Source organism: Numenius arquata, chromosome 9 (genome assembly GCF_964106895.1).
Source record: "Numenius arquata chromosome 9, bNumArq3.hap1.1, whole genome shotgun sequence".
Lineage (NCBI taxonomy): Eukaryota > Metazoa > Chordata > Aves > Charadriiformes > Scolopacidae > Numenius > Numenius arquata.
This window is the reverse complement of record NC_133584.1, coordinates 35,165,912-35,186,733: the sequence shown is the minus strand read 5'-3', so window position 1 is coordinate 35,186,733 and position 20,822 is coordinate 35,165,912. Positions and strand designations below refer to the sequence as shown.

The 20,822-nt window shown below is 40.1% G+C and overlaps 1 protein-coding gene across 1 annotated transcript in view; it reads left to right on the top strand.

Moving 5' to 3' along the window:
• Positions 1-20,822, top strand: part of PRIM2 (DNA primase subunit 2) — a 127,549-nt gene that overhangs the window by 20,972 nt on the left and 85,755 nt on the right. Inside the window, exons 5-6 of the mRNA XM_074153768.1 lie at positions 5,456-5,551; positions 6,371-6,508. Of these exons, the coding sequence (XP_074009869.1) occupies positions 5,456-5,551; positions 6,371-6,508 (234 nt within the window). The remainder of the gene's footprint in view (positions 1-5,455; positions 5,552-6,370; positions 6,509-20,822) is intronic.

Here is a 20,822-nt window from a genome sequence, read left to right as displayed (position 1 = left end):
AACCGGACAACAATTGGGATACAGTCTGAATCCTGAGGCAGAGGTTCTTCTGTAACCCTGGATTTCTAAAGTAATTTCAAATAGCAGCTGTACCAGAAACGCAGTGGAGAATAGTTATCTTCTACACCATGGTCTTCAGCTTGTGATAACGTGCTGTATCACTCAGTAGTTGATCAGGTTGTGCCTTATTGCCATTTATCTAATGGCTTGGAAATGATGAAGGAACACAAGGAGGATCCTGCTTTGGATAATCAAGGTGTTAAGTTCTTTTGTAGTGGTTGAGGTTAAGAATGTTTCCAAAATTAATTTATTCTTCACATATCAGCGAATGCAGTAACTTTGGAAATGTTTATATTGCTCCTTAGTAGAGCAGCATAAAAGCTGGTAGGATAGCTTGTGCAGGATGTAATTATACTGCAAGTGGAATTTACTAGCTACTGTTTTGGATGTAAGCTTCATAAAACCCTCTGCAAAGACTGTTCCCTGCTAATCCTGTGATTGACTCTAGAGAAACATCTATTAACAAGTCTCTGTAAAATTGAGCCTGACGTTAGCATCCTGGTTTGTAAATGGCAGAACACTTGTTAACTTGTTGCTGTATTTCTGATAAGGATTTTCCGTTAGCTCTTCAATCATAGGTGATGCTAATAGGTATGTGGTGGTGTTTCTAGAGTAATCCGTAGTAGTTGTTTTATTCAGCTTTCCTTTTCATGGATGCAGGGAAATGTTTGTCAGAAATGTAGTTAACTGGACCTATGTCACTGAGTTTCTCTGTGATTGTGGTAACTATGAATTAGCTGCATAGTTGAGGAAGATCCATAAAATGTACTTTCTGTGCCCACTCCTGACTTAAAAAAAGTCTTAACAACATTTCAGTGGATGGATAAAAATGCATAATAATTCTAAGGGCAGCCCTTTATATTTTTAGGAATGCCAGCAACCTGAACTTGTCCTAAAATAGTTAAGTCATAGTACCATGGAAAATAATAATTATTATTTTTTTCTGAATTCATTTGTGCCTGGCCAAAATGGAATTCGTATCTGTAAGAAACGTTATCATCAGATTTGTGAACAACAGATTTGTGAGCCTCTGGAATGTTTTATTTAAGGCTCTTCATACTTCTGGTAGGACAGCTGGGAATGGTGACCTTTGCTAATCAAGCTACTATTCATTAACCGGCTGAATACACTTTAAATTTATGTTCTTAAATTTAATGGTATCTAGGTTAATACTTTGGTGTTAGTTTGTACTGTGATGTGTGGCAATGGATAAGGTTGACTTCTTCGTTTCGTTGAGGAAATGATCGTTTTGTCTGTTTCGTACTTAGAATTGCAGTATAGGCAAGAATTGAGACTGATGCCAACTCTTTTTGGGAAGGGTGTTGTTGCTGGTTGAGTACCAGCTTCTCGGTGACTAAAAGTGAGTTTTAAAAAGGTCACTTTCTAAGGACACCAGTGATGTGTACGTGTAAACACCTGAAGCTGAGCCTTGGAAAAGGAAAGGGCTTGAGCTTTGAGTTGCCATTCTTTACTGGGAGACTTAGAAACAGCAAAATTAAATAGTTGTGCGTGTGTAGTAGTGTAATGTGTGCATGCATCTTTGTCTCTTCATTAAACCAGAGCAGGGACATCAAATTTATTTTGAAGTTTTTGGGCTGCCTCACTGCCAGTGTTTGTTTAACCAAGCCTTACATATTAAATTATTCATATTTTAATCTAAATGTATGTGTCTTTTTGTTTGCAGGACAATTCTGTGATTAAAAATCAATGAATAAACTGCACGTAGAAAGCAAGAAAACTGGAAATAGTGCAACTTGTCCCAAATCCTTGCTTCCTTCCTTACCTCTCGTGCCTTCCCTTTTTACGTCTTGATTTTTCTAATTTTCCTACGTCTCAAAAGCTTACAATGAAGTGTTGAATTATTTCAAGCTATGATAGGTGACCCACTGTCGCCGAAAAGGGAAGATCCTTTTCCTGTGGTATTATTTGCTTGTGCAAAGCAAAGACTGACATGGTGATAAGCAGATTCGGTTTTAATAAGCTGGCAACAAACTAACTGGGCAAAACTAGTAAATTGGTTTCTGCGGGGTGGGTTGAATCAGTTCAGTGTGGAGCGTCAGATGAGCACCGGATGATTGATGCCCTCAGAAGAATTCTGTTTATTATTTTTTTTTTTAAATCTTTTGAACATCACAGTGTTTCATCTGGCGAACATCACGGAGTGCTGTCAAAAGTTAAGCGGTTTGTTTGTCTTGCCGATCTTGATTAGAATTCTAAAAGCTGCATTTAATTGCCTCTAATTTTTTAATGATTACCGGAATGTGTTCTTGCGGGTGCCGTTTTAGAGATGAAATTATTAAATGTACAAACTGTAGTGTTCTTATTAAAAGGAAAAAAAAGAAAAAAAAAAACAACCCAAAGCTTTTTCCAGCTTCAATGAACCAAGAAAAATTAGGATACGTGTTTCATGCTGCTCTGTATACGGAGCTACAGGCATGACCTAACTGAAAGCTTGAGTCTGAGTTTAAGACTGTAAGGAGCTTGTTTTCATTGCATTGCATCTTCAGTCCATTTTACACAATTTTATGTGAAAAAGGGGAAATCCTTAATGCTGACGCAAGGTTATTTTTAATGTTTCAGTCTTTAGGGAAGCAAGTTCTATTTTTAAGCGCGTTCTGGAGTCATCTCCTAGCTTTAGTTAGAAGCTAGGGATATCCTTGTTTCTTCTTCCTCTCTCTCCATTAGCTGAAAACAAGAAGGCAGCATGAATTTGGTGAGAAGGCAAGGAGCAAAGTGTCTGTAGGGTTGCTGAAGGTTTGCCTAACCTGTAGGATACTCCGAGTCTGTAAGAAGTAAATTATTTAACAGCTTTATAAGTGTTATTTATTTATATGATAAATATTGTTTTGCAATAATATTTGTGCTTGTTTAAAAAATACAAGTTCTGATGAAACCATCTTTTTGGTAACACTGTCCACAGTCTTATACAAATCTTTAGTTGTGGCCCATTAACCTATTTTTCTGGAGGTTTCACCAGGATTGCTTTTACCTCAACAGTAGTAAATTGTTTGCTAGTAAGATGCAAAAAAATATAAAAAACACTGTGACTTTACATCTGTACAAGGTTGATATGGTCAAATTACTGATAAAGAAGGATCTAGACAGCTGGGGAAGTTTGGAGTCAGTATAATTATTTTATGTGTATATTGAAAGATTAAAAAACACCGCTTGAAATTAATACTGAATAAAATGCTTTTGTTTTTCGAAAATCAAATAAGCAAGGAATCCTTGCCTTTCCCTCTTCTCGTTCTCCCCCCCAGTATTGCAAGCCTGTCTGTAAAACAGTCACTGGACTGTTTTAATGGTTTTCTGTAAAAAAAACTATCCTTGGCTTGGTTTGATATGTGTGTGGGTTTTTTTTTGTTTGTTCTTTTTTTTAGTGAGATATTCTAGAAGAAATAATGCAATTGTAACCACTATAGCTATACAATATGTTGTATTATCTTTATTCAAAGACAGTTTCACTGACATGGTAAACTGGGCTTTCTTAAGCAATGTCTACTGAGAAAGCATGAAACTGTTAAATTTGAAAAATGGGAGTCACTATTCTGGAATGAAAATTAAAACTTTGGTCTATACTAGGGGAAAGGCAAGATTGCGGGCTGATGTGGTGAGTTAAGATTTATACTTATTTTAACAAGAAATATATCATCTGGAAGGAGAAGCAGGGTTTTGATAGCACTATGTGAAATTTGTATATAGTTCCAGGGTGTCACATTTGAAAAGCAGGAATCTTTCAAAGACTAACAAGTATAAGATTGTTAGTGAGAGTATTTTATAGAAAATGTTTTCTTGTATCATTTACACAAAGACATTTAATCGTTTTGATACAGCTCCTCTGTTAAAGAAAAATGGTTTCCTTAAAGGCTGTTTTTCCTTGAGCATTAGATTTTCACATGCAGAAATGTAATGCTACTGTGTATTTCCTCTGTCTTCGAAGTTATATTCTTCTGCCTTGCTGGCAGCTTTATTATTATTTTTTTTAAAGCGGATTTTCCTGAGAGAGTACTACAGAGTACATTGAGGTGCGGACAGAGTAACCGTAAGCCTTGTATATATAGCTGCCTCGGCCACTTCATATGCATCTATCAAATCACTTTCATAGAGGGGATTTCCTGAGCTACTTCTCCAAGTTTGAAATGAAAAGGTCCTTCCTGTGACTTCCAAGAAAGGTGTTTTGTTTCATTTTCTCATTTTATTTTTTTTTTAACTGAGAAGTAGGAAAAAAGTTTTGTTTAAACGCCCATTTAACTTCATAGGAGTGTTGTTCAACGAATGAGATATTCTGCCCCGTTCAGAGAAGAAACCGAACGGCTTATGGCCATCCTTTTCCATGGAGAGGAAGGACACCCAGTGCCTTTTTTATCTTGCGTTTGGAGTCTGGGTGTCTCTAGTGTGTGATAATTTATTACTTTTTTTCAGGTTTCAAAGCCCCAGCTTAATCATGGTTTAAAGCAGAACAATTTAATTTCAAATTTTGTTGTTAATTATTTTCTGTTGAATGAAACCCCAAAATGATTTGTTGACTAGTAAAATCATTACAGTATGCTAATTTTAAGTGTGGCCTCTGTGCTGATTTTGGTGTGTTATTAAATAGTCAAAAAGCATAGTATATATATTTATGTATATGCAGTATTTAAGTTTTTATATTAGGAAGTGTAACCTTGTCCTTGATTTTTCAAGCTAGAAATTTTGGCTTAAATACTTTATGTGGTTAAGTTAGAACATTAACTTACCTGTTTCAGGAACTGGAAAAGCACTAACATTTAGAGAACAGAAAGTATACCACTGTTCTTGCTCCTTAACCCCCACCCCCCCCCCCCAAAAAAAAACCCAAACAAACCACCAAAAAAACCCCCAAACAAAACAAAAAAAAAAACCCAACAAAAGCAGAGAGATAAATCCATGAAGATAAGATGATATGTCATTTTTTTAAAAAGTCTAGATTTAAAGATGAGCTGAAACTGATGTTTTTGTTAAAAATCTGTCAAAGTTGTTTAAGTCCTTACTAATTGCCTTTGAGTCATCATACTTAATGCATATAGTAATTCTAGATATGAGCAGGGTTTGTCACAAGTTTTATTTTGAAGAGGTTGGCTTTTGGAAAGCGTGTTTTACAGTTCTTGTGTTAATGTTTAAAATTATTATATTTTAAAATCTTCACTACTGCTTCGGAAGGAAGGATATTTAACACTATTGACCACTAGGGTTTTGCTGGTTTCTGCTGAATTAGTTATTAGTGATCACTTGCTGAATATGTAATCCTTTTTCCCTCGTCAACTAAAGGGTTGACATATTTACAGATTAAGTAATCTTTTTAGCTCATATTAATTAAAAAAAAAAAAGTGTTATTCTAAAGTATTTCAGCAGTCTAAAACCAAGCTCTTGATTTTAGATTAGTGAAGACCTGAAAAATGAATTGGCAAATGAGTTGTATACATCAACCCCTGGCCTCAGTATGATTAAAGTTAAAGAGCAAATGTTCTATAAGGTAAGTAGAAATTGGTAAGTTCGGCAGATTTGGATTCATTCTCTTTCAGTTAAACTTGGAGTTACTAATTTTAGGTTTACGTAATACTATTGCTAACAGTTAATCAAAGGATCTAAATTAACTGACACTAATGAGAGTTCCTCTTTTTCGTGTCAGTATAAGGGTAGAAGCAGGGACTGGGAAAATGAAGGGAGCTTTAAACTGCCATTAATGTCTCTTGTCCTCTTCTGCCACCCCTTGTCTTCCACAAAAACAGTCTTAATGTTTCCCAGACAAAAGACTTAACTTCCCTGACTGACAGACCACTCGGGATGGAGACATTCTCAAACATCTATTGCTGAAACTAGGTTTTGTCTGATTGTATTACTCTGAAATCCTTTTTGCAAGACGTAGCCCACTGATTCTTCTTTGGAGCGAAGTTGATTGGGTTCCAAGACCTTTTATATGTAGCCTACATGAATCAAATATGTCAAGGTGTCTGAAACAGGCAACGGAAGTCCATTTTCAAATATCAAATCAGTAAATGATGCGAAGCTCCATAATTTGACTAACAATCATAGAGACAAACTTTAAAGTACCTTATTTTGCCTGGTTGCATGACTTTCTGTAACTAAACAGTATTTTCTCACCAAAACAATGGTCAGCTATTCCAAAGTCAACATTTAATTTCAAAAGTCTTTGTGTTTTGCCTGGATAGAGCTTGGTTAAAAGACAGAGAATGACTTAAGGCTTTCCTGGTCCATATTGAATCTTAGGGTTGTGAATATTGTTAATGCGTTATTTTACTGTTCCATGGTGTGGATTTTTCTTCTTTCTCAGGTTGGACTTGCAGATGCTGTGGATCTATTTAGAGCCAGAAGAGTGTTTATTAAAGATGGCTTTGCATATGTGCCGCTTAAGGAGATTGATGCGATTGTTTGTAATAACTATAGAACAAAGTTATCTAAAGCACTGGCGGTAAGTCTGATAAAGTCTGATTTTTACAACTTTGGTTGCATTGTTAAGTTTTGGATTTTTAAATTTATCTGCTTCCACCTGGAGAATACCAGAAACCCCATCAAAAGTGCTGACAGCACTTAAGAGAAGTTCATTATGAGCTGGGAGTTCATTAATTTTAAATGGAATTTAGCATGTGATGTGCATTGTAAAGAAATTCCTGCTAGAGGATTTTAAAACTGTTTCCCGCATAGAAACTAACACGACTTTTCATTCAAAATGTTATCTCCGTAGAGGCAACTGTTTTTAATCTTTGTATCAATCTTTTCTCATGCAACGCTTTGCAACAGTTTTTTGTCGAAACAAGTAAAATAGTGATTTGTGGGTTTTTTCTTTTTTCTGTTCTTAGTGAGAGCTGAAATGAGGATAAGTCAGAACGTGTCAGGCAAAAAATAAAGACTTCATTTTATGAATGTTCAAGGTATCATATCTAGTTAGGACACCAATGGTAAATACTGAGCGTGAATGTTCTTCTGTTAGTAATTCGGTGATCAATTCAGGAATTGCTATTTTACAATATTAGACTCTTCAGAGGGCTTAAAAGTTGGTGATCATGTATATTGCCCAGAATTTTAGTTCTAGAAAATATGGCATTGATTAACATGAAGGCAGTTTTGGATTGCTTTTTAAAAAATGTTTTTAAAGCCTTATATTGCTGTGTTACGTGAATATCAAGGTTAACCATGAGTGTTTAGTAAACAAACTGTGAAGTAAAAATGCATTCCTTTGAAAAGCTGCCAGTATGCTAATTTTCTAATTTGTTAATTTTGAGTATAACTGGAGTCTGTGGGCTTATCTAATGTGTGGTGAAAATCGTGATACTCTTACGTGAACATTTCCATTAGAACTCTTAATACAACTGCAGCTAGAGACGTCCTTATTTCATTTGATGCATTATGTTCTTGCTGAAAGCTGGTAACGCTTGTGTGGGCTTTAAAAACTATAACTGTATTCTATAGAAATGTGGCTAAGTACACAGGTTATCTGCATCTGTTACAAATACTTTTGAGAAGCTTCGTGGACTTCTGACTTTTGAGAAGCTTCGTCCATGGGACCTGATGAAATCCATCCACGGGTCCTGAGAGAACTGGCGGACGAAGTTGCTAAGCCCCTCTCCATCATATTTGAGAAATCGTGGCAGTCTGGTGAAGTTCCCACTGACTGGAAAAAAGGGAACATAACTCCAATATTCAAAAAAGGAAACAAAGAAGACCCGGGAAACTACAGGCCGGTCAGTCTCACCTCTGTGCCTGGCAAGATCATGGAGCAGATCCTCCTGAAATCCTTGCTAAGGCACATGGAGAATAAAGAAGTGATTGGAAACAGCCAACATGGCTTCACCAAGGGCAAATCGTGCCTGACAAATTTGGTGGCCTTTTACAGTACTGCCACAGACTTGGTAGACAAGGGCAGAGCGACTGACGTCATTTACCTGGACTTCTGCAAAGCATTTGACACTGTCCCGCACGACATCCTGGTCTCAAAATTGGAAACTCATGGATTCGATGGATGGACCACTCGGTGGATAGGGAACTGGCTGGATGGCCGCATCCAAAGGGTTACAATCAATGGCTCAATGTCCAGGTGGTGGCCAGTAACGAGTGGTGTTCCGCAGGGGTCGGTACTGGGACCAGTACTGTTTAACATCTTTGTCGGTGACATGGACAGTGGGATAGAGTGCACCCTCAGCAAGTTTGCTGATGACACCAAGCTCGGTGGCGCAGTTGACACGCTGGAGGGAAGGGATGCCATCCAGAGGGACCTAGACAGGCTGGAGAGGTGGGCTCGTGCAAATTGCATGAAGTTCAACCAAGCCAAGTGCAGGGTCCTGCACCTGGGACGTGGCAACCCCAGGCACAAATACAAGTTGGGTGGAGAATGGCTGGAGAGCAGCCCCGAGGAGGACTTGGGAGTGCTTATGGATGAGAAGCTCAACATGAGCAGGCAGTGTGCACTGGCAGCCCAGAGAGCCAACCGTGTCCTGGGCTGCATCAGGAGAAGTGTGGCCAGCAGGTCTCGCGAGGTGATTCTGCCCCTCTACTCTGCGCTCGTGAGACCCCTCCTGGAGTACTGTGTCCAGCTTTGGAGTCCTCAACACAGAAAGGACATGGACCTGTTGGAACGGGTCCAGCGGAGGGCCACGAGGATGATCAGAGGGATGGAGCACCTCTCCTATGAAGACAGACTGAGAGAGCTGGGGTTGTTCAGCCTAGAGAAGAGAAGGCTCCGGGGAGACCTTATAACAGCCTATCAATACCTGAAGGGAGCCTACAGAAGAGCTGAAGAGGGACTCTTTGTCAGGAAGAGTGGTGACAGGACAAGGGGCAATGGTTTTAAATTGGAAGAGAAGAGATTTAGATTAGATATAAGGAAGAAATTCTTTACAGTGAGGGTGGTGAGGCACTGGAACAGGTTGCCCAGGGAAGTTGTGGATGCCCCATCCCTGGAAGTGTTCAAGGCCAGGCTGGATGGGGCTTTAAGCAACCTGCTCTAGTGAGAGGTGTCCCTGCCCACGGCAGGGGGGTTGGAACTAGATGATCTTTAAGGTCCTTTCCAACTCTAGCCATTCTATGATTCTATGATTCTATGACTTCTGGGATTTGTCTGTTTTGTGAGTAGCTGAGAAGTCTGAGAAACAGCAGGAACTATAATGAGTAGACTACTTGATTTTTCAGTTTGAAGAAGAATCTGCACCTTTTTCTTACGAACACACAGTATCATATATAATTCATTTAAACCAGACTACTTTGGTAAAACTAATAGCTGCTTTGTAGTAAAATACTTCCCTACGTTATTCTCTTTAAACATGGTTTAGAAATTTTAACACTCTCACGAGCTTGGAGAACTATCTTCTATAGAACCGCTATGTTTTAAGTTCTTGCAGCGTTCCAGGTTTACATTACTTTTTAGTTTTAATAGATATGTTTTGTTTATTAAAGTTCACCGTATTTTCAGAGTAAGGAAGAAAGGATTAGTGATTCCTGTCCTATTCCAAAGCTCCTGATTGAAGTTGTGGGGTTTTGATTACTAATTTAGTTTGTGAAACCACATTTAATAAGCTGTTTCACTAATTTTAGCCAGCACAGTGCACTGCCAAGAGATGCTAGGGATATTATTAAATTGAGTCTTTTGGAAACAAAGGCCAAAAATCCCGTATTTTCTGCAGAGGTCAATCTAACTTGTTACACCAAACAGAGGCACAACTGAAGCGTGACTCTTGGTAGCTGGATAATGAGTGTAGCTTTCAGTGGAATAAAACTATAATCACCAATTGCATTTCAGTGAAACTATAAGAATACACTTTCAAAGAAAGGATTGTACATAAGGGTTGTTTTTTTTTTAAACACAACATACAAATTAGGGGGATATTCTTTAGCCAAGTCCCTTTTTTCCTCAGCTTTATCTGAAGTGAAGGAGCACATTTCAATGGAAGTTATGAGACAGTGGCACACTCCCAGTATTGTCTGTGAAAAGCAGTTGTTGAAATACTGTTTGGTCCAGATTTAAGTTCTGCAAGTACAGCTGGTTTAGTATTGCTTGCTAATGCTTTTGTAGCACATGTGTCTGCTGCAAAGGAGAAATCAAGAGAACTGTGCTGAATTTCAGGCACTATGGTCTTCATGACTTTGCACAGAAGTTGTGCGTCATGGCCGGGCTTCATTAAGAAGTAATAGAGCCTTAAACAGCATCACTGTTTCGTTATTTGATTTGTCTCTTAATGAATGTATTTGATAACATTGCCACTCTGGTAAACGTTACTTATGTGTGCTTTTGGGAGTACGTTTTAGTGTTTTTGCAGCACCTGGCTATTTACACTTTGTTCTCAGCACTTTCTAATGGGCAATCCTTGTTTTATTAGAAGCTGAGAATTAAGGATACTAATGGTGTGGTAATCCAAATTAGGCTTGAATGCTGTTTCTAAAGAAGGGGTTTGTTTCATGGGGTCATAAAATTAGGATTCTATGAGGTAGTTTGACTTTGGCCAATATCTCTGGTTCTAAGCTTCTAAGGGACAAAATACCCTGAATATAGGTGATGGAAAGATGGTCTTTCAGGTACACAGTTTTGAGGTATCTTTCTTACAACTCTCATTAGTGGTTCAATTAATGTTAAAGCACCAAATTTTTCCAGGATTGTTAGCCTGGTGTTGGTGTTATTGATTATGTGTGCTGTGATGCATGTTTTCCCTCTTGGGAGTTGTTTGGTGCTAAGGAGTCACTCCAAGGAGTCACTCGCACAGGTTTTTGGAAGGAGTTATCCCTACACAGGAATGATTTTATGATGAAGGCCTGCTCTGTCTTTTCCAAGGTGCTCTGAAGCTGTTAATGCTTTATGGCAGTGTGCTTGTGCTAAACCTACTCTTCCTAGGACTCCAAAGCATTGAATAGTTCATGTGGTCACCTACCCTTGTTAGGTTGCTCACTGTGTCACCGGCTCACGTTGCCACCATCCTGCATGCGACAGGGTGAGTCTAGACGGGGTTATAAAGCAGGAATATAATGAGAGTGAATTGATGTGTTGATACTGAGCTTTGAGAGAACCGTAAATAATTCAAAGCATTGACATAGGAAGGACATGGACCTGTTGGAACGGGTCCAGCAGAGGGCCACGAAGATGAGCAGAGGGATGGAGCACCTCCCCTATGAAGACAGGCTGAGAGAGCTGGGGTTGTTCAGCCTGGAGAAGAGAAGGCTCCGGGGAGACCTCATAGCAGCCTTCCAATATCTGAAGGGAGCCTACAGGAGAGCCGGAGAGGGACTCTTTGTCAGGAAGTGTAGTGACAGGACAAGGGGTAATGGTTTTAAATTGGAAGAGGGGAGATTTAGATTAGATATTAGGAGGAAATTCTTTCCTGTGAGGGTGGTGAGGCACTGGAACAGGTTGCCCAGGGAAGTTGTGGCTGCCCCATCCCTGGAAGTGTTCAAGGCCAGGCTGGATGGGGCTTTGAGCAACCTGGTCTGGTGGGAGGTGTCCCTGCCCATGGCAGGGGGGTTGCTACTTGATGATCTTTAAGGTCCCTTCCAACTCTAACCATTCTATGATTCTGTGATTCTATGACTTTAAAAAAAAAAAAAAAGTTTTATGTTGACACTGGCACAAATTCAGTTTAGCCAGAGTTATGCTTTAATCACTTACTACTCAAGCCCACCAAGCAGTCATATGTTTTGTTTCATACTAAAAATAAGTTTGACATCTCAACTATGTGGCTATTCCTTGAGACTCAATAATAGGGGGAGTTAGTACCATTCCAGCCTTCTTGACAATTGCAAATGCAACTGAAGAAGTTCATTTTATGTGCAAAATAAATACTGTGAGGACCTTCTTTCTGTATTCTCTGACCCATTTGATAGTAAATAATTTCCTTTGTGCCATTAATGGTGATTAAACTGTAGAAAGCCTAAACATTTTCTGTAGTTCAGGCAAGTTGTAGTATTAGCTCTACAATTGTTTTATAACTTAACCTTTATTAATTCAAATTGCATTATATTTTATTTATGAGGGTTTCACTGTGTTTACACTAATACAGGAACGTTTCTGCAGTAATGCTATGCTGCATTTTGGTAATCTCAGTTATACCCACGTAGTGACCTTAGGTTGTGAAATTAGTGGCAGTATTGAATCTCCTTTCTTTTGAGGATAATTGTCTTAATTTTTGATTTCTTGAAATCAGAATATTCGGCCGCAAACCCATCTCAGAGCTGTGTTGTACTGGGTACTGCGTAGAGGAGGATGGCTCCAGAGAAGGCTGAAAAGGGACAGAAGAGGCTGCCAAATCATCAGCTGGGACTGGCCTTTATCAGTGGTGTCCCGAAATAATAGAAAATATGACTGAATATTATGCTTGCAGTCATCTGACTTGCAGGACAGCCTTTTGCCTCCACAATTCCCGCCCTGTGTGACGAACTGGGGCTGGACAAGGTCTCCCATCTGCTGGAAGTGCTGCAGTGCTTAGTGTGAGCTTCCCTTCGCACCAGAAACGACCTAATTTCTGAGGATGTGTTTTAGATTATTTTTTTTTTTAACTGCTTTTCTTGTAGTACCATTTAGTACTTAGTGTCTGATACTCTTCCTGCCTGATTGATCAGAAGACCCTTTATATAGGGATTATGGTTTTAGGTTGAGCACATAAAGTGCTCTTTTTTATTATTAAAATAACTCTAGTAGTCTTGACTAAACCTGTGCTCAGGGTGCTGGTGGGGGCGCTCTGTGAGGAGAGGCTGGGGCTCAGCTGGCTCTGACCAGCCCCCCCGCAGGGCACAGCTGAGGGGTATCTTGGGGGGGAAAATATGTTTAAGAAAGGGCAAAACACCCCACAGAGAGAGGAAGAGGAGGGAACCAAAAGGAGTGAGGAGCAGCCAGGGAACACCAAGGTGAGAGGAGCAGCTCCATGAGGCTGGAGCAGATCTTCATGGCCCCCGTGAGAGCCCCACCCTGGGGCAGGTGGATAGTTCCTGAACGCTGAAGCAATTTGCCGGGTCCTGCATTTTGATCACAACAACCCCAGGCAACGCCACAGGCTTGGGGAAGAGTGGCTGGAAAGCTGCCCAGCAGAAAAGGACCTGGGGGTCTTGGTGGACAGCCGGCTGAACGTGAGCCAGCAGTGTGCCCAGGTGGCCAAGAAGGCCAACCGCATCCTGGCCTGTATCAGGAACAGCGTGGCCAGCAGGAGCAGGGCAGTGATGGTGCCTCTGTACTGGGCACTGGTGAAGCCTCACCTCGAGTGCTGTGTTCAGTTCTGGGCCCCTCACTACAGGAAGGACATTGAGCCGCTGGAGCGTGTCCAGAGGAGAGCCACCAAGCTGGTGAGGGGTCTGGAGAACAAGTCCTGTGAGGAGAGGCTGAGGGAACTGGGCATGTTTAGTTTGGAGGAGGCTGAGGGGGGACCTCATTGCCCTCTACAGCTCCCTGAAAGGAGGGTGTAGAGAGGTGGGTGTTGGCCTCTTCTCCCAAGGGAATAATGACAGGACCAGAGGAAATGGTCTGAAGTTGGGGCAGGGGAGGTTTAGATTAGATATTGGGAAGAATGACTTTACTGAGAGGGTGGTCAGGCCCTGGAACAGCCTGCCCAGGGAGGTGGTGGAGTCACCATCCCTGGAGGTATTCAAGAAACGTGTAGACGTGGCGCTTCAGGGCATGCTCTAGTGCCTGAGATTGTTGGGTTGGGTTTGGGTTTTTTTTGTGTGTGTGTATGGTTGGACTCGATGATCTCAAAGGTCCCTTCCAACCATGAAGATTCTGTGATTTATTTTTTTCTGTTGAAGTACTGCAGCCCACGAGAGAGAGCCCATGCCCAAGCAGGGGAAATATGAGTGGGTAGGAGCTGTGGAGAAGAGCTGTTGTGGACTGACCATAGCTGCCCCTGCCCTCTGCCCCCTGTGCTGCTCGGGGTGGGAAGTGGAGGAGTCTGGAGCAAAGGAGTAAAGTAAAGAGAGGGGAGGAAAGGCATTGTTTTAATGTTAGTGTCTGTTTCTCACTACCTGAGTATTTTAATTGACAGTAAATTGCATTAATTTTCTCCGAGTCGAGTCTGTTTTGCCTGCAGTTGTAATTGTTAAGCAATGTCCCTGTCTTTATCATGACCCGTGAGCTTTCTCATCCTGTTGCCCCCTGTCCTGGTGAGGAGGGGGAGTGAGCGAGCAGCTGGGTGGGAGTTTGGCCCGTAGGTTGTGGTGGGTTCTGTTTTTTAGTGCTCTCTAGGCTTGTGCATCTGGTGAGATTGGATACTGGGGAATAAGAGGTTCAGCGCTCGGGTTCCAACTCACGCAGTTGGGTTAGCTTTTGTGTTTCCTGCACTCCTCCTCTGAAACAGCCCTTGGATAAAGCCCAGCGATGGGGATAATGGATACTGAAAAACCTGACTCCGACTGGGGCACCTCCATTCGTGTTTGCATCGACTAGATTGAGTCATTATGTCGTTCTTATCTTAACAAATGTTACAATTCAGAAAATGTTTTGCTCTAGAGTTTTAGTGCTTGTTGAACATTACATTTTAAAACTATAAGCAAATGCTTGAGAACGTGTAAATATTCCTGTGTAGCATGAATGCTTTTATTGTGGGTTTGAAGAGTTTATTTTACAAAGACCTGTAATTATCGATGATAGCCTAACTGAACTTTCCATTCGTGGTCCAGTGGCGATTCTCCAGTAGATTTGTCATACTTGCATTTAAGTTCAGCCCCTTTTTCCCCATATTGAGCCTATAATTGATGTAATGACTTGTCATTGAAATATAACTCTACTGCAAAAAGTTGCTTTTTGTGAAAATACTTTGTCAGAACATCCTATAGGATCTAACCATCTGCAAATTAAAATATTAACTGAACATAATACAAACTGGTACTGTAAGAAATCAAAATTCCAATGTTAATATGTACAATCTTGATAGCACATGTTTCTTCTGAAGTTAATGCCTTCACTTTTTGACTTTGCGGTATGATCTTGTGTAATGTGATAAAATGTCTACAAATCAAATTGTTGGGTTTTGAGGACTTGGAAAACACCAGTGAGGTCTTCCTTTTGTGCTAATTTTTTATGCATTTTTTTGTTTATTCCTTTCCCTATTTGGGATGTAAACTTCAAAACTGTTCGGAATGTGGATCAAGTTGCTCCTAGTTTTACTAATATTTGCAATGATTTGTCCGTTAAAATTAAATACTAGTCAAATATGCTATACGTTCAAAAAACCTGCTAGTTTGGGAAAAATATCGGTATACATAGCACCACCTGCAAAATATTTTCTTCCTAAAACACCTACATTTTCAAGCAGTGAAGCAGAAGGCTTTTTGTAGTGGCACTAATGTTGAGAAAGTATGATTGATGATGGTCTTGTCACTTGAAATTCATTTCAGGTGTTGCGTTCCCAGTGTTAACGTAAAGTAATTCACTGTAACATAAATGGATGATTTTCATAATATGCACATACAAGGTTAGTAAGGTAATAACTTTGGCAGCGCTCGCTAAAAACATGATTACAGTGACTTTGTCCTCTGAATCTATCGGATCAAAGTTTGTTGGGAGAGTTTTGCAGAGAAGCGGCTGGTCTTCATTTCTCACTAGCGTTACGTTGTAAGGTCCTTGTCTGAGGCACAGGTCTACTGAATAAAATGATATTTTGAGTGGGTGAAGTGAAATCAAGGGAAGTGACTTTGAGTGTGGTTTTGTGTCAGAGGGGACTTAAGCCTGTACGCGGAATGGTTACCTGCAAGACAGGGAAACTCATTGGACTTTTCTTTGTGGACCTTCTTTTTGCTGTGGCCCCTTAATTGTCCCGTTGTTGGCTATTTTCTGAAATCCGTATGTCAGTGTTCTGTCTTTTCCACTAATTGAAGTATATGTGTTTCTTTTAGAGATTATGTAGATTGCGTGAAGTAATTATAAATAATATTAGGCTAAATGAAATTTGACTGTATTCAGTATTCTGTCTTTTGATTTCTTCTATCTGCTTCTTGCATCTCCTACAAAGCACTTCAATTTGCAGCATAAACAATTGCTGTGGTCTCTGCGTGGTCCTGTTTGGTTTGATTTACATGGAAATGCTTCCGTCTTCTAATCAATATAGGTGTTTCATGATAGTAAAACTAACGAAGCAAGATGTGCAGGATTTGAAGCATCTGGAAGGCTTGCATAACTGTTGAAGTGTTCCCCAAACTTCAGAAGAGCTGTTGGAATAGAATATATTAACAGGAAGTACAATTTTATTTCTATATTGTGGGATACGTGCAAGAACCTGGAGGTGCATCACTTAATATAGTACCTGTTTAATGTCATGAGACAACAACTTATGAACATGCTGGTAACAATAATTTGAGGATGAGGCACTATAGTCGGTAAGAAAGAACGTTAATGGTGTCTGCTGTTGGTAAGTGAGCAGAAGCCTGTATTTCAGGATGGCTCTGTGTTAGGAATTTGAGTTTTCTCCTCATTATTTTCTTAACGGCCTTCCGTGACCCAGAGACAGCTGCTAAGTGATAGCTGTAGTGGTATCTGCCTGGAGCTGGTTTACACGAGACTTAATGACAAAGTATTTCCTCAACTGTGTTCTATCATTTCCTTGGCGAAAACTAGTTATGTTTCTGGAAGTTAGCTGATAAGTGATCTGGCTGATGTTTACTGCCAGTGAAGATGTTCCTAGGGTGTTTCTCAGCCGTCCGGTGTTTCACTGTGGAATGAGACTGATTTGTGTGTGTAATTGTTTCCTGGGGAAACTTGATTGATGTATCTCAATAATGCTAGCTTCTGTGATAGCGGGGACTTCCATTTCTCACCTGTCTGTACATTAATAGAGGTCCATTATTGAGATCCAAGTTTGAACCACACATAAAACTAGTAAGTGGTTGAAGAGACACAATTTACCTACCTCTGCCATGTACAGTAAATCATAAACTTCCCTTGAAGTGAATATATTGAATCTTGCCTACAACTTTGCAGGATTCTGTAAAGGAGCATAAATCTTGGATGTGCTTTGTCTAAACCAAATCTTTTAAGTGATGTAGTTGCTTTTAGAACACAACAGTTATTCACTGGGCTTAGTAAATGGATTCTTAAATTCATGATTGGTGAAAAGCAGCATTGTTGCATGTTTGAACAAACGTGGTCAAATCCTGACAGTTAAATTTTTATAGCATTTTTAAAGAGCATGCCACTTCTGTCCTAACTTTCAAATTGTTTATGACTTTAATCTGTGTAAATATTTATGCTAAATTTGCAGTTCCTGTAGAATATAAATAATATGCTTATTCTTGCTTGCCTCTTTGTCTAATTGCTCTGGTAACTCATTTCATCACTTGTTACATAAATTAAATTGTCTTCTATTTGAAAGCTCTGTGGAGTATATTCACTTGCCTAGTTCTTAAAATTGGACTTTTTCTTGCTCCAGCTCATCCCTTCTGCTAATCTCAAGCCTTGTGCGTTTAAAGAAACGTGGAGGTTTTGGGAGTCCCCCTCCCTCCTCTCCCCCTATTTCTTCATTCCGTTTTAGAGTGCCTGGCTTGCATTTGCTTTTCAAAGTGATTGTTTTCTTGCTTTGCTCCCTTGCTAAAAGCTGTTTTGGAAGAGGAGAGGAACTTTTTAAAAACTTTGCAATGTAATCCTAAAAAAGTCTATATGACAGAAAAATCACAGTGCAAGAATAAATGCACCACGGTCATTTTTCATTGTTTCCATTGTCTATAACCCTTGCTTCTCATGATCCTTGGTTAGATGTTAAAACCTGGCTAGCGTATTGCACACTCTTATAAACCTACTCTACAGATATCCAAAAAGTTGCACCTTTGTATATTTTATAGCATACAAAATACAGATACCTGTAGGACTTGCTGTTGCAAGTGGTCACAGTGAAATCAGTAGGTTTTGTAGCTGTTGAGAGCAGTACACACAGCAGTGTCAGATGAAGCATCCAAGAAAGAACTGGAGTAATGCAAGTTATTTTGAGACCTAAATTAAACTGTAGTATCTTTAAGTTATGATTACAGTTTGAATTAACAGCAAAAAAAGGCTGCGACAAATACGGAATATAGACGATAGTAAAAAGGCTATGTTTAAAATGTTTAATGCAAGTTTATGGAGCAGGCAAAACCAAACAGGTTGAATCACTAAAAATTGTGATGACTGCCTTTCCAATGACATGGTTTAGTTTGGGCCCCCCCCTGCTGCCATCCCCCCCTAATACATTTCTCTGTGAAATACAGAGAGTGGCTGTTCTCCTGAATGAAGTTGTATGATAGCCTAAGACCGTGAATGTACATTGCATATGTGATGTTAACATGTTTTTGCTGTTCCTACTAATGATAAAGATCGGCTGACTATTGGGGAAGGACTAAATCTTAAATCTTTCTTTTCAGTCAGAAGGAAAAAGGGGAAATGACTCTCAGTAGCTCAGATAGGAAAAAAAAAATTGAACAACTGATAGTTGTATCAGATGACGTTTGGTTAATTAATGTATAGAATCTTTCTAGAGGTTGGAGCACTTCTTTAAGCAGCAAGTGTAAGAATAAATTATGTTTAAGTCTTATCTCAGAAATGCCTTCGCCAAGATGTGTTTAAAAGAAATTCTGCTGTAAGACTAATTTAAAATAAACACTAATTTTACTGATTACAAAACTCAAGTGTTTTGAACTCTTTTAAGAAAAAATATGGCAATATGCTTTTTGAACTTAATAAATATTTATTTTTAAACTGTTTTAAATATAGATGAAGTGAGTATTTTTAGAAATGCTAGTCACTGTCACTGATGGTGCAGCTGATTTCTGGGTGGTCTCATTATATGACTTTCCATTTTACTGCAATTTCCCAAAGGGAATTTCACCTGTTAATTTATTTCTGCTGCAGTTAATTGCTAATCTGCATACTTATGCTAGAGAGGAAGTGGACATTTTTTGTAGTTCTTGTAAATTAAGACTATTTGTCAGAACATTTTTTTTTTCGTGGTAACAGGAAAGCAGGGTATGTTTCAGGGGCAGTATATATAGCTGAGCAGAATTTTTACAATAAAAACACCCCCTGTCTTACGAGCAGTCTGTACAGGCTGTCACTGGGATCACTGGAGTGCTATCTTCCTGAAATATTAGAGATGTGGTTTAATCAGGCTGTGAATAGAGAGCTCGGGTAGTTAAACTTGGCTCTAGTAGTATTGGGCCTGGCCCACTCCCTTCCCAGCTGTGGCTTCGTTTTGCAGCTCTGGCTTCTGAAGAAGCAGATCCTTATTTGCATGATTAATTTGCTGCAGGAGAGCATTAGGTGGCTCTTCATTGCCTGTACTCTGCTGCCAGGCTCTTACTGGATCATTGCTTTCTTCCCTGCTAGTGACCCTACCTGCCTGAGAAGGGTCCTACTTCATCCTTGAATACCTTGACTGCAGAGATAGTTTTTTTTTTTTTTTTTTTTTTTTTTAAAGTTGGGTGATCAGTGTGTTATGCTCAGCTGACTTCCCACCCCCAGCTGTTTTCTTGTTAAGTTTCTCTTGGGTACCTGACACAGATTGTGAAAGGCTTTTTTTTTGGTTGGTTGATTGGTTCCAGAGGAGAGCCACCAAGCAGGTGAGGGGTCTAGAGGACAAGTCATATGAGGAGATGCTGACAGAACGGGGCATGTTTAGTTTGGAGAAGAGGAGGCTGAGGGGGGACCTCATTGCCCTCTACAACTCCCTGAAAGGAGGGTGTAGAGAGGTGGGTGTTGGCCTCTTCTCCCAAGGGAATGATGACAGGACCAGAGGAAATGGTCTGAAGTTGGGGCAGGGGAGGTGTAGGTTAGATATTAGGAAGAATGACTTTACTGAGAGGGTGGTCAGGCCCTGGAACAGCCTGCCCAGGGAGGTGGTGGAGTCACCATCCCTGGAGGTATTTAAGGAACGTGTAGACGTGGCACTTCAGGGCATGCTCTAGTGCCCAAGATTGTTGGGCTGGGTTTCGTTGTGTATGTGTGTGTGGTTGGACTCGATGATCTCAAAGGTCCCTTCCAACCATGAAGATTCTGTGATTGTGTTTGGGTTTTCTTTTGGCTGTGCCTTCTGATGGGTTATAGAATCATAGAATCATCTAGGTTGGAAGGGACCTTCAAGATCATCTAGTCCAACCATCAACCTAACTCTGACAAAAAAACCCCATCACTTAACCATGTCCCCCAGCACCATGTCAACCCATCTTTTAACTACCTCCAGGGATGGTACCTCAACCACTTCCCTGGGCAGCCCATTCCAATGCTTGATAACCCTTTCTGTGTCAAAATTCTTCCTAATATCCAACCTGAACCTCCCCTGGCGTAACTTGAGGCTGTTTTCTCTAGTCCTGTCGCCTGTGGCTTGGGAGAAAGTAATTTTATAGTTCACTCCTAATCTTTTTCTTTTCCTAAATTCCTGAAGTAGTGACCTACAGGCAAATACTGACCCACTGATCCAAGCTACCTCTTGCTAGGGAGCATACTTTCAGTTAATTTTCCATTCCTTATTGAGGAGTGTAGCCTGCGTTTCTCTATATTGTATCTGCATAGACAGTGATCTCGTGTGATCCGTTCAGCCTGAAGAAAGGTATAGATTGAAAGCTGGGTGTGCAAATGTTACTGAATTAGCTTTCCTTAAGAGAAGCCTTGTGCTGCTGTGTGCCACCTTTACAGGTCTACCTTAATCTGTCAGTGTTTCAAGCCTGCTTGGACTTAGAAGCACTGGAGTCCTGAAGGATGGCAGTAGCTTTGTGTGGAGCACTTTGGCATTGATATAAATTGAAATTTCTTTGCCTGAAGTGGCTTTCTTTTCTCTTGAGGTATGTAAGGAGGAGGTGGTCTA